Here is a 14,648-nt window from a genome sequence, read left to right on the forward strand (position 1 = left end):
GCGGGCTGGCTTTCTTTTTGTTCTCCTGGGCACAGCATCTGCCCTTGATGAGAGGACCAAGTCTTGACCTAGTGATTGGGAAAGATCTTCCTCTGAAATCTTTCCCTTTTCTTCATTACAACTCTATTTGATTTCAGGGCTCCTGTATCAGGAATACCGAGATAAATCAACACTCCAAGAAATTGAAACCAGGAGGCAGCAGGATGCAGAGATACACACCAATGCCCACAGCTCCCCGGTCAGCGAGGAGACTCCAGAAGAGGAGGAGGAGGAGGAGGACGACGACGACGACGAGAAAGCAAGCCCACCTGAGAGGAAGGCTCTGCCCCAGATCTGCCTACTCAGTAACCCCCACTCGAGATTTAACCTCTGGCAGGACCTCCCGGAGATCCAGAGCAGCGGGGTGCTGGAAATCCTCCAGCCCGAGGAGATCAAACTGCAGGAGGTAAAGGGCCACCCCAGGGGGTGGGAGCTCCGTTCAGAATGTACAGGTGTTTTAACCGGTTCGGCTGAGGCTTTCTGCGTGAGGGAGGCGCCCCCGCCGGCTCGCCAGAATCCCTGGCAGGGTTTAGCCATCCAGAACAGGCAGGGAAATTCACAGTATTTCACAGGCAACCAAAAATAGCTCGTTACCTTGTAGGAGAGCTCAGCCCAGTCGTGCGTGTTTGGGCGTCGCTGTATCAGGAGAGAGCGACTGTCGGGTATCCCCGGGCACACGTGAGCCTGGTGCCCTCGGTGACACCCAGCTCACTGAGCCTGTGAAGGAAGTCAGTCCCCTGAGGTTCACGTCCACTGCTGTATTCCGGAGTCCCATGAACCCTGCTGAAATGGTGCCGAAATGGAGGGCTCTGCCCTCCCGGCTCCTCTTGATGGTCCAGGCAGACCTTGCCCGTCAGCTAGGCCGAGGCAAGAGCACTGGGTTGCCTAACGGTGTATTGCTAGCGGGAGAAGTGATCCATGAGAAAGTTACAGTCACGGACATGCGGAAACACGGGGCTAAGAAATCTGCGTGTGCATTTCAGTGGAGCGAAGGTGGAGAGAGAAAGCCGGCGGTCTAGAGGGACGGGAGCGCGGCCGATCAAGGGCAAGGGGAGAGAACGGTGGGGAGGAATGGTGATTGTGCACACGTGTGTTCACCGTGAAATTTCAAAAGTGGAGATAGAGGGGGAAAGGAAGAGATTTGGTTCAGTGCAATGTCCTCATCCGTGTCCTGTCCCCCATATTCACACGCCCCTTCAGACCTGTTCTGAACTTGTTCTAGCCCCAGATGTCTGCCTCACTTTAACCCCCGCCCCTCCCTCCCGCACTGGAGTCTGGAGAAACATTTGCTCCTCTCGTGTATTTAAAAGGCAAAGTAACCTGCGCACCGCTCATGACCAGGACTGAGGATACTGCTGACCAGGGTGCGCTCGCTGGCTGCTGGGGGAGGCTTGGGGAGGCTGGATTTGTGTCTGGGAGGATCAGGCGGGATCGGTTGCAACTTGACATCCCTGGGGACTTGTGAGCAGGGATTTGTAAATGGCTGTGTCAGGAGTTTCTAATGAAACATCTGATGTAAACAACGTGTAGTCACCTGTTCCCAATGCGGCGTCTACAAAAACACTGGAGGAGACATAAAGATGCCCCTTGCCCCCAATCAGAAATGAAGACACATGTGGGGGATATCTCCACTGAGGCAAGCACGTGGAAGGTGCCAGAACACGTGGAGAAATCCCCCTGCAGTTGTCCATCCCTCCTACCTTGGGGCTCCCCCAGCCACTGATAGGGCCACCGTCCCTAACTTTGACTTCCATATGAAAGGAATTATGCAATACTGTTTTGTACTTGGCTTCCTTCACACAGTATCACCACCACGGGGCCTTTTTTTTCGCCCCCAGAACAAGGAAAAAAGACCGGTTTCTGGGGGAATACTTCTTTTTTACCTTGATAATTAGAGAAGTAAAGATTCTAAGTCCTTTAGAAAGCTTGGAGATAAACCCTAGTAGAACTTAAAACATGATATAAGCCTTCTGTGACATAAGCAAAGCTAAAAGCAGAGAGGGAAGGGGGCCTTTGTAGTAAAAGCAAACAGTAAAAAAAAAAAAAACCCCCCCAAAATAGCATAAAATAAGGGGGCAGAGTCAATAGCAAACGTATCAGTTACAGTGAGTGTAAATTGCTTACATCCTCCATGGAAAGACAGAACTCCTCCAATTGATTGGAAATCTAGACCCATTATATTGTGGGACAGCGTGGAATCTGGGATAAGTTAACAAAGGAAACGGGTCATTTTGTGTTATTCAAGGTATCCTTCACATTGATAAAGGTATCGCTGTATTTTTAAATGTTTTAAAGTTAAATAAGCTACTCATTAATAGATTTTCATTGTTTAAAAAAATGCAGCACAAACACGTGCTGGCCTTGGCTCCTGGCTTCTCACCGGAGGACGGGCTGTGTCTGGCTTCTCTCTCCTGATAAAGGATAGTCATAATGCACCATCTGGTTTTGGGGTTCATACATTTAAGAAGACTCTTAGGTGCAAAATCCTTACAGATCTTTATAAGGCTTCCCCCCATATTTACATTTGTTCTGTTCAACAGCAGTTTGATTTTGATTTTGGTTTTTAGCAACGTAGAGCCTCAGCTTAGTTTTAGTTTTAGCTTAGTGAGAACTGCCTGTGTCCTGAGTGCCACTGGCTTGAGTGAGAGCAAGGACGAACACCGGGGGCTCCCGCGGTGGGGCGGGGGAGGAGAAGAAGCATGCAGCTGACCTGGAGAGTAGCCTGCTGCCCAGAGCACTCAGTGGATCCCGCTCAACTTCGCAGGGAAACCGTGCCATTGACTCAGCAAGTGGCCATGTGGGGACGCTGATTAGGGGGAGCTTCGGTGTGCCCACTTGACATCCCTGGGGACTTGTGAGCTGGGATTTGTAAAGCAGGGAAACTGTGGCTGGTCAGGAGAGAAGTGCAGTTTAAGTGGTGGACAGGGACGCCTGGGTGGTGCCGTCAGTTGGGCGTCCGACTCTTGGTTTCGGCTCAGGTCATGATCTAAGGGTCGTGAGATCGAGCCCCACTTAGGGCTCCATGCTCAGTGTGGCGAAGGCTTGAGATTCTCTCCCTCTGCCCCTCCCATTCGTGCATGCGCTCTCTCTCGTTCTCTCAAAAAAATAAGTAGTGGTGGACACTGCCAAGTTGCCATTCAAAAAGGCAGGACACATGTCATGCTACTACGGGGTGGGAGAGACGCCATTTCACCCAGCCTCCCAGCCCTGTTAGCAGACTTCATGATGTTTGCTCCCATCAGCCCATCTGTTGGATGAAAAATCCTATCTCATTTTAACCTGCCTGTCCTTGCTGACTTGTAAATTGAGCATCTTTTCATATGCTGTTTCCACTTGTCTATGAATTGCCTGTTCTTATCCTTTGCCCTTTTTTCTGTTGGGTTGTTTATATTTTTCTTCATGATGGATGGCAGCTTTTTATACATTCTGGCTTTTACATTCTTTTAATATGTTTAAAATGTTTTCTTCCATCCCGTAGTATAGGAGAAGTGATGTATGGGTTTGAGTCTCAGTTCGGCTGCTTCTTAGCTGTGTGACCTTGGGCAAGTTACTAAACCTCTCTTTGCTTTTGTTTCCTTATCTGTAAAACTGGGATCATCCTAGTACCTGCATCCCAGGGTTGTGAAGATAAATGAGTTAACAAGATAAAGAGCTGGACAGACTGACCTCGATCGAGCACTTAAGTGGCTTCTTGCTTTGTGGTATCTTTTTTCCACATAAAAACATTTGGTCATTTTTATAGAAAATCTACCAGGCTTTTTATTTTTTTGAAACCTAGGCTCCTGGATGTTATGTCTGTGATTAGGAAAGCCATTCTTAAGAGGTACACTTTACAACGAGAAGGTAATATTACAAACTGTTATGAACTGGCAGCCAGATAGAGTGGACTCTGGTAGAAACGTGAGCAGACATTACTGTCCACACTATAGTATTTTCTGTAAGAGTAGGACATCCATGGATATTAGCAATCTGCAAAAAGTAATGAGGTGGATTAAAATATTTTTACGGAACTTTGTGCAGCCCAGTGCAGTGGCCACAGGCCATTGGTAGCTACTGAACTCTTAACGTGGTTGATCCTCATGGAAACGTGGCATGTGTATAAAATACACACCAAATTTTAAGGACTTAGCACAGGTTAAAAGAAAGCAAAGTACCTTATTAATAATTTTTCTATTACATGCTGATATGATATTCTGAATATATTAGATTAAATAAAATATGTTAAAATTCTCCTGTTTCTTTTTACCTTTTTTAATAGTTACTAAGTGGGTGCTAAGAAATTTAAAATTGTGTATGAGACTTCTATTTCTTTTGGACAGCAGTGCTCTTAAGAGAAGCAATCTTTTATTTTCCAGTGCCCATAAATACCACCAGAAAGTGGTCGTATATTAAGCCATAAGAAAAAGTTCAATAAATATTTATTAAAATTGTATTGGTCATAATCACTCGGTATAGTGCAGCGAAACAAGAAAGTAAATGTAAACAATGTAAAAACCTCAAATCAGAAATGTTTAAAATGCTCCTAACCTTTGAGATAAGAAAGTAAATCTTATGTTGACAGATTATTTCAAAGATAATGAGGAGGATGCTACATTTTAAGAACATGTGGAATGCTGCCAAAGCTGCATTTGGATAAAAATTCACAACCTTACATGCTTTAATTATTAAATAAGGAATAAATACAGAATTAACTGAACTCAGAGGTCAGCTTTGAGACATTCGGGGGGAAATACACAAACGCAGTCCTAAGGAAAGCAGATGGAGCGGAGATCAAAAGATACCGTGTAAAGTTGTAATGAGATGCATGCCTTCCTAGGAAAATAGAAGCTACCAAAAACTGACTCAAAACTAAAAATTTTTTAAACACCAAAATATACCAGGTAACCAAAAAAGTCTACAAAAGAGATGTTGCACCCAGATGGCTGAGTTGTGCCAAGTGGTCAAAGCACAGAGAAGTGCCTTGTCCCTTGGGCTAGTCTAGAACACGGCTGCATCCCCCAAAGTCACCGGCTACATGTGGTACTGAGTGCAATATGGTTGGTGCAACTGAGGAACTGAACGTTTAATTCTGCGTGATTTAAACTAACTTCCCTTTCAAGAGCCACGGGTGGCTCCTGTGTTGGTCAGGAAATATCTAGAGTGGGGGCCATCCCTTTTTAGAGGACCAGATAGTAAATATGTTAGGCGTTGTGGGCCCTATAGCCTCTTTCAGAACCACTCGGCTCACTGTTACAATGTCATAGCCGCAAAGAGCATGTAAAGGGATGGACATTCCGGTTAAACTTTCTTTATGCTCACAGTGGGCCAGCCCGTGGGCTCTGGTTTGCTGTCCTGTGGTCTAGAGCATGGAAAAGAGGGAAATACACAAATCAAGTGAAAATATTACCAACCAAATCTGATCCAGTAGTGCACACACACATTAAAACAAAATCCACATAGTTCATAGACTTCAGCATTCCTCTCTTCGTAATCAGTGGGATCAGGAGACGTGAAATCAGTCAGATATAGAAGAGTTGGGTGTCATCAACCAACTGGGACTAATAACGTTTCTAGGACGCTCCACTCGACACCTTAGCAGAATACACATTGTTTTTCAAGTGCACACAGAACATTCACCAAGGTAGAACTTAGCACACTTTTACAAATTTAGAAGAATTCAAATCATACAAAGTATGTTCTCTGGTCATAATGGAATTAAAATGAAAATCTGTGACATAAAGATAACAGGAAAATCTCCAAACACTTAGAAATCGAGGGGCACATTTCTAAATAATCCCTGAGTCGAAGAGAAAGTCTGCAGGGAAGTTAGAAATAAACTGTCCCTATTCACAGATGATATGATGATTGTCTATATAGAAAAATCAAGAAATCTACAAAAAAAAAAAAAAGCCCTCTTCAAACTAATAATGATAATATACACTAGCTTAAAAAAAATTAAAACACAATACCAAGTGCTGGTGTGGATGTGGGATAGCTTGAATTCACGTATGTTGCTGGTGGGATTGCAACATGGTCTGGCTGCTCTGGAGAAGAGTTGGCAGTTTCTCATAAGTGACCAGACACCGGACAGCCCAGCGGTCCCAACTGTAGGTGTTTACCTAGCGCAGTGTCTCAAGAGCGACATTATGACGTCTGGAGCTGGATCATTCTTTGTTGCGGGGTGGGGGGGCGGGGGAGGTTCCTCCTGTGCATTGTAAGAGGTTTAACGGCATCCCTGCTGCTAGATTGCAATAGATTCCTACCCCCAGTTGTGACAACCACGAAAGTCTCTAGACCTAGCTGAAGAATGTCCCCTGGGGAGCAAAAGTAGTTCCTGGTTGAGAACCCCTGTCCTATAGAAATAAAAACTTACAATTTATACAAAAACCTGCACATGAATGTTTATAGTATCTCTGTTCATCATAGCCAAAAACTGGGAACAACCCACATATCCTTTAACAGACAGATAAGCAGGCTCTCGAAGCTCTGTACAATGGCACGTGACTTAGTACTAGAAAGATCTATTGATGTACACAGCTGAGGTCAACGTCAAAGGCACGTTGCTGAGCGAAAGAAATCAGAAAGGTTGCACACTATGTGATCGCATTTGTAGGACCTTCTGAACCAGACAAAGTTACAGTGACAGAGACCAGATCAGTCGTCACCAGGGATGAGGGCGGGGAGGGTGTGCCTAGAACAGGAGAGCACAGGGGACTTTTCTGGAGTGATAGAACCGTTGTGTGTCCTGGTGACAGTGTTGGTTATAAGAATCTATACCTGTGTTAAAATTCATAGAATCGTGCATCCAAAAGTCAGTTTTACTGCATTTTAATTTAAAAACTAAAACATTTCTATAAAAGGGGAGAAAAAAGGAAAAGAAGCAGGTTGAATGTCCTCATTCTGTTCAACCTAATCAAATAAGCACTCTTTCCCACACCCCCCAAAAAATAAAATCTAGATCTGTCTACTGTGACATAAGGCAAAAACTTACATAAAACACAAGAAAATCAAATCTGGAGATACATTAAAAGAGTAGCATACATTGAGGGGCGCCTGGGTGGCTTGGTTGGTTAAGCGGTTAAGTGTCTGCCTTCAGCTCAGGTCATGATCCCAGGGTCCTGGGATCGAGCCCTGTGTTGGGCTCCCGGCTCAATGTGGAGTCTGCTTCTCCCTCTCCCTCTGCCCTTCCTCCCCTTCCCCCACACTCGTACTCACACGCGTGCGCTCTCAAATAAATAAATAAAATCTTTAAAAAAAAAAAAAAAACATACATTGAGGACCTATGCATGAATGCAAAGATGGTGTAAAGTTTGGGCCAAAACTTTCATATCAATAGACCAGAGGAGGAGAATACCCTGATCGTCAAAGACATTAAAAAGGGAAGTAGCACATTTATTTCCATCTATACAAAACTCAGGATACTTTCTGAAATTTATAAGGAGTATCCTAGGTCTATGTTCAAGAATATCTTAGGTCTGTGTTCAAGATCACATTTCATGAAGAATTGTTGGTGACAATAAAGGCAAGACAATGAAGCTTGCTAAACGCTGATGTTGGTCTGGAAGTTCTAGCCAGTCCTGCAAAACAAGGAAAGAAATAAGAGATAACCGTGAAGAAGGGCAGTCAGAGACACCCTTACCTGCCAACAATGGCGGCCTACTTAAAAATCTTTATTAGGCATTTCAGGGAGATGGCTGATTCTAAGATAAACATGTAAAACTTAGTTGTTTTTGTATGTATCAGCAAAACCCAGGCCTCGATCAATTAGTGAGCTCTATCAATAAGAAAAAGATGATTATCCCAAAGAAAAATGGACAAAACAATTCTCAGGAAAACTGCAAGTGGCCAGTGATTAAATAAAAAAGGGGGGGGGGTGTTGGGGGATTTTTCAATAAGTACTCTCAAACACAGCTGATAGGAAGAAAATAGCAATATTTGTATCAAACCCTTACAAGGGGATGTTTGCACAGGTCTAATATTACTATTCCTAGAAATTTATCTTGAAAAATAATCAGAAATGTGCACAAATAGTTATTTATTAGGATGTTCATTCCAGCAGAAATTAGGGGAAGAATGACAGGAAGAACCTGAAATGTGCCATGATAGGGGAATTATTTAGTAAGACAGTGTGCAAAGGCAAAACATGTAAAAAACATGTTTTCAGAGAATAGACTGGGTGAATATGTACGACACATTGAGTTTTTAAAAGGCAGGGTAGAGGGGCGCCTGGATGCGCAGTTGGTTGGGCGTCTGACTCTTGGTTTCTGCTCAGGTCATGATCTCTGGGTCATAGGCTTGAGCTCCATGGTGGCGGGCTCTGGGCTGCCCAGAGTCTGCTTGTCTCTCTGCCCTTCCCCCTGCTTGTGCTTACTCTCTCTCTCTAAAACAAACAAATAAAATATTTTTTTAAAAAATAGAAGGCAGGATAGAACATTCCATCGATAGTAGAACTGGCATGGGAAATAAAGAGACATAATAAATTACATTTTTGTCATTTCCAATGGATCTGATAGAGATATTTAAATAACTAGGATGACCTAACAATAAATACTGTGGTCACATACAGTAGCAAATCACACGGGCACACAGGCTTCCATGGGTCTCGCTGAGTCTTTAGGGTTTATTTATTTACTTACTTATTTGAGAGAGACTCGCACACATGCCCCCACCATGCATATAAGAGCTCTTGGGGAAGGAGGAGGAAGAAGCGGAGGGAGAGAGAGAGGATCTCAAACAGACTCCCTGCTGAGTGCAGAGCCTGTCACAGGGCTCAAGCCCAGGACCCTGAGACCATGACGTGAGCTGAAACCAAGAGTCAGATGTTTAACCGACTGAGCCACCCAAGTGCCCCTGCTCTGACTTTCCATATTTATTTTTAAAAGCTTAATGTGAGTGTCTAGACAATTTTGTTAATATTTGTCAAGGGACACAACAGTGAGATCTTCAGATTTTTTTCCAAGTCAGTGACTTCTGCAGTAGATCTCATTTATCAAAGCAAGTCAGGTAACTCGTACCGCCAGCTCAATCTGTTGCTGGAGCATCTTTTTCTCCTTAGCCACAAAAGCAGCAGGTTGCGATGAACTACCGTTCACACAAGGAAAATACCCCAAAGTGATGGCCTTTTCGTAGGCCCAAGTCTTAGTCATTGAAGAATCAGGATTTAAGAATAAAATTGTATGTTTCTCTCCTTTTCTAAGTAAAAATTAGGTAGCTGAAATTGGAACGCATTGTCTTAGACGTCGGGTAGGATTTTCTTGGTTTCGATTTTGTTTTTTTAAACTTATTCTGAAGCTCTTGGTTTCCACGCTCCTATTTGGAACGGTGTTGGAATTACTGTCCAAGAATACAACAGTTTGAGAAAATAACCAGACATACATTCAAATTACAAGGTTGGGTGGGAGGCGGCTGTGAGGGGGTAGGGCGTTCACGGGGGGGAGGGCAGGGCTTCCCCGCCCCCGCAATGCGGTGGACCATGGAATGATCCTGAAAAGAGACTCAAAAGCAAAGAGGAGGGACCAGGACTGGAGAGGGGGGACAGGCACCTCCCTGGAGGAAGCATCAGATAGTACTTGATTCTCACCAGGCTGATGCCGGGGTCCTGAGAAATAATGGAGAACCTGCAGGGGCTGTCCCCAGCATGCCACGTGAAGCGGTCACTCCTGCGACTGGCGTGGCTTATGTCCCCAGCGAGCACCAGGAACCTGTCAAGGCAAAGGGAATAGAAAAGACAGACTTGCTCTGGCCCCTGATCCTGGTGAGCTGGGTGTGCTTGAAAAATGAGCAGGGAAGGATACTTGGAGTGTCTCCAAGGAGATAGGGTCACACAGACACTCCTGTGGGGTGGCCTGCGCAGGCTGGTCCTTACCAGCAACAGGACAGCCCCGACGTGCCCAGACAGGACCTTCAGCTCCGTCCTGCCAGGTACAAGAAGGGAGGGGACCCAGTGTTCTCCGTTGCGGGCCGTCTAGGGGATCTGTCAGGATCTACCTCAATCTGAGTCTGCTCAGCCTGGGAAACAGGACAGGTTTTTTCTTTGTTTTCGCAACTTCGAATTTTAATACACTTCTTTTTTTTAACTACCCATTTTAGAAGAAAATTATGGGTTTTTAATATGATGTACTTCTATCAAGAAATTAAATCGTGATTGTTATTCTGCTCACCGACCTGCACTGAACCACATACTTGTCTCTTTAGGATAAAGCTTAACCATTCAGCAAATGAGTCTCCAGTCAGGAGGGGGAGGGACTTCGCCTGTGGTTTGAGATGGACAGTAGCCCTCACACAGAACGTCAGATAACTCCTGTCCTATGACAGACACCTGTAACTCTTCCAACAGAGAGACATTAGCATTTGTCATTTTTAAAAGGAATCTTTTGGATAAATAATTTATGTACCTGAGGGACACCTGGGTGGCTCAGTCATTAGGCGTCTGCCTTCGGCTCAGGTCATGATCCCAGGGCCCAGGGATCGAGCCCCGCATCGGGCTCCCTGCTCAGTGGGGAGCCTGCTTCTCCCTCTGCCTCTCCCCCTGCTCGTGATCTCTCTCCCTCTCACTCTCTCTCGCAAATAAATAAAATCTTTAAAAAAAAAAAAAAAGAAATGTGGATCAAGGACATTCAGTGCAGCATTATTTAAGACTGAAACCCTCACAGTGGAGTACCATGGGAATTGCCAAGTGGAATTGTGGAGTTAAAAAAGTTACCTGTTTTTTAGATTTGGGGAAAATACTGTCTTCACACTGTGGTATAAGGGAGCTGGCTCGGCATCACCGCTGTACGTTAGTTGATCATTTTGTCTTGACCAATGTGCTAGATCAAAGTGATATCTTGTGGTTTTAATTCACATTTCTCTTACTGTGAGTGAGGCTGAACATCGTTTCAAGTTTTAAGTTTTTACCTACTTTTGTGTAAATCTTTTTTTTTTTTTTTAAAGATTTTATTTATTTACTTGAGAGAGAGAGAGAGAGAGAGAGCACATGAGCCTGGGGGTGGGGGTCGAGGGAGAAGCAGGTTCCCCGCTGAGCAGGGAACACAATGTGGGGCTTGATCCCAGGACCCTGGGATCATGACCTGAGCCGAAGGCAGACACTTAACCGACTGAGCCACCCAGGCGCCCCTAGTATAAATTTTTTCATAAATCATCTTAGTAACCAGGTCATCTGGAGAAAATGTTAACAATTGGCACTTGTGATATGTGTGGGCTTGCAGAGGATTGGGATTGGACTGCTGGTGGTGTGGGGGGCACTCTGGGCCCCCAGGGGCTGCAGACAAGCTCAAATGTCATATGTGAGCCCTAGGCCCCCAAAAACACCGTGATCTCCCTCAGTCTTGTCCCTCCTTGTATTTCCCACGTGGACTGGACCTACTGCAGCCGGTCAAGGCGTGGGCTCTGGAATCTGACTTCGTCATCATTCATGGAAGAAAGAGACACTCTTAGGGGCTTGTTCTTGACTAAGAGCCTTTTTTGAGTCACTTCCGGCCGCCTTAATGCCTGTGACGTGTGAATTACTGTGCTAGCCACAGAAGTAAGCAAAGCCTCGTGCCATTCCGGTCGGATCATGGCGTGCGGGGACCAGCCTGGAGCGTGGAGGTGAACCTGCCCGGGGTGGCTACTCTGAAGGCCCCAAAGCCAAGAGCAGGTGCGGTCTCTGACGGAAGGGCCTAGCCGCCCCTTTCCTGACTCCTGCAACACCCCCCGAGGAGAGAGCAAGTGTGTGGCCATCTGTGCATGGGGACTGAGCGTCTGGAGCACAAGGCCCGGCCTTCGGCAGAACAAGGTACCATAACTCCCTCTGGCACATTGTGGGGCATGGAGCCTGGACCGTGGGGTCTGAACCAAGCTGTCCTTGGGTTACATGCCCACAGCCTCTGAGGCAGTCTGGTGCTCCAGGAGGGACACCCCAAACCCCTGGCATTATGGCTCAGCTTTCTCTCTGTCCCCTCCCACCTTCCAGCTAAAAGCAAATGTACTAACGGGAAAGAGGCATCGGGCACGTGCCCTGACACTTAGGACTCCGAGGCACCGGTAAGAAAGAAAGGTGCTTGTGGAAGCTTTGGGGGCCAGCGCCCTCAGTCACTGCCATGCCTCACAAGGACCTGGTCTTCTTTTTTTTTTTTTTTTAAAGATTTTATTTATTTGACAGAGAGAGACACAGCGAGAGAAGGAACACAAGCAGGGGGAGCGGGAGAGGGAGAAGCAAACTTCCTGCTGAGCAGGGAGCCCGACGCGGGGCTCGATCCCAGGACCCTGAGATCATGACCTGAGCCGAAGGCAGGCGCTTAACGACTGAGCCACCCAGGCGCCCCTGGACCTGGGTATCTTGTGAAAGGACAGGTTGTGTGTGGGTCTAGGGTGAGGCCTGGGGATCTGCATTTTCACAAACACCTGTGGTCAGGGGACCAGGTTGAAAAATGTTGGCTTTTCCCCCCTTTTGCCTGGCTAACTCTCATTCTCTGACTCAGCCCCTTCCAGAACCCTCCCCACTGCCGGGGCGAGGCCCCCTCCCCTGCGCTCCCACTTCACTGTCAGGATCGCTGCTGAGCTGTCATTGACCGTGCCCTGACTACATCCTTGGTGACAGCATGCCTCTGTCTCTCTGTGTCCCCAGCATCGAGCCCAGGCACATCCTGGAGGTAGCTCTCGGTACATGTTTGTGGAACGAGTGAGCTGAGGTGCTGGGCTCTCCCCCACGGTTGAGGTCTCCTGGGCTGAGGGTCTCCAAGGGGGCAGGGGGCGGGTCTTGGTCATCTCGGGGTCCCCAGTGTCCGGCGGCCCTCAGCTTATAGCAGGTGGTCAGTAAACTTCTGGAGCATTGAGTTTTCTGTACGAGCCGCTTTAGGACGCTGTCCAGGAAAGGAGATGGACATTGGACGTCCAGGCCAGCAGGAGCCAAGAGAGAAGGATGAACATAAGATGCGGCTAATGGTGTCCTTGTAAACAGACGGGCAGGCTGCCCCGAACATGGGGAGCAAGGAGCCTGGGGAGCAGAACCTTTGGGTGGAAGGTACCAGTGGGCAGACATTACTAACCCACCCGTAAACCAGGACTGGCTCACGCTTGAGTTGTAGTCTGGAGGTTTTTTCCTTTAACAGACTTATGAAGCACCTACTTGAAAGCAGCACATAATAAGCAGATGATTAAGGACCTGGAGAGAGTCTGCAGTCCAGTGTAGGAGGGAGGGGGCTTCTGTATAAATCACAGCAGGCCCACCTCCGAGGAGACAGGGCGCTGGCCGGGCACCACTGGCCTCTGGGCTTGTAGGGAAACCTCGGTGTCTGTGTAGAAGGCCTCCTTGTCCCATAGCAGAGCGGTGGAGGCACGGGGCCCTGGAGTCAAAAGGACAAACCTCGGTCTCGCCGCTCACAGGCCGTGTGACCTTAGCACCCACCTCTGCCCGGTGGGGACAGTCTGGGAGACCTCCAGGGCTTTAGTGAGGACTGGGTGAGGTGACAGGCACCTGTCGGGTGTTGGACAAGCACCCTGGGGCCATTTGTCTCTGCTAACCCTGCACAGACAAGGTGGAGAGAACAAAGACATCCGTGACCTCCGTTCACCGGGTAAGGGCTGCACCCGCCTGTGTGTCTGAGCAGAAGCGTAGTGACTAAGAGAGAAGCATGGCCAAGCATTTCCTGGATTTAGAGAGAGAAAGATGCCTTATTCTGGTGAGGGAGCGGCAGCAGGAACGTCCTGAGTTCTTACAAAATGAACTTTCTCTCCCGTGTGATTTTTGGGAAGAAGTACGGGCTGTTACAGAATACCGGTGAAGAGTCATCTGTCGGGTCTGCGTGGCCCTGCTGACGCAGAGGTCGTCTCCTTTCTCTTGACTCTGGTCCCAGGCCTCGCTCCGGTGATTTGGAATAATGTCCGACTTTCCCTGGTTCCCTGAGAGGTGTGTGTCCGTGTCGGGAGGGGGCTCCTGGCCCCAGCCTCCGGTCCAGTTCGGGTCAGATGGCGAGCGAGGGCGGCCTGGAGGATGGAGAGCACCAGAGTTCCTGGAGCTGGATGGGAAATCAGGTGGTGCTTGGCCAGCTTGGGCTGCACTCATCGACTGCCCCAGACTGGGTGGCTGGACAGCAGGCATGGATTTCTCACAGCTCCGGGGCTGGAAGTCCGCGATTAAGCCGCGTTGGTGTCTGGTGGGACCCCTGTCCTTGGCTTGCATCCCTGGGGTCTGTCTCTTCTCATAAGGACACCAGTCATATTGGATCAGGGCCCCATCCTTATGACCACATTTAACCTTAATGACTTCTTCCTAGGCCCCATCTCCAAATGCAGTCATACTGGGGGCTAGGGCTTCAACATATGAGTTTTGGGGGACACAACTCGGCCCATAACAGGTGGGAAAACGCAGGCTACCTAAGAAGATCCATTTTGTTCCCTTCACCCGCTCAGATGGGAGCTCAGACCCGGCCGCTGTGGACAGCCTGTCCTGGGAAGAGGGACTTGGGAAGAGGCGAGCCCCACCCCCACCCTGGGACTGTGGGGGAGGGGGTGCTTCTGCGTCCTGGCTGTGCTGATGCCCCGCCAGACAACTACGGCAGCGGAGACAGGCGGCCTTAGTCTCTGACCTCCACAGAGGTCACCCTGGAGACTCAGGTCCCATGACCACATCGTGATAAAGGGAAGGTGAG

The 14,648-nt window shown here is 47.6% G+C and overlaps 1 protein-coding gene across 2 annotated transcripts in view; it reads left to right on the plus strand.

Moving 5' to 3' along the window:
* NGEF (neuronal guanine nucleotide exchange factor) overlaps window positions 1–14,648 on the plus strand; it is a 94,690-nt gene that overhangs the window by 63,981 nt on the left and 16,061 nt on the right. For both annotated transcript variants that reach the window (XM_081813375.1, XM_081813376.1), the window contains one exon: window positions 138–445. In XM_081813375.1, coding sequence (XP_081669501.1) covers window positions 138–445 — 308 coding nt within the window. The remainder of the gene's footprint in view (window positions 1–137; window positions 446–14,648) is intronic.

Source organism: Leptonychotes weddellii, chromosome 3 (genome assembly GCF_054177405.1).
Source record: "Leptonychotes weddellii isolate Sample4059 chromosome 3, ASM5417740v2, whole genome shotgun sequence".
Taxonomy (NCBI): Eukaryota; Metazoa; Chordata; class Mammalia; order Carnivora; family Phocidae; genus Leptonychotes; species Leptonychotes weddellii.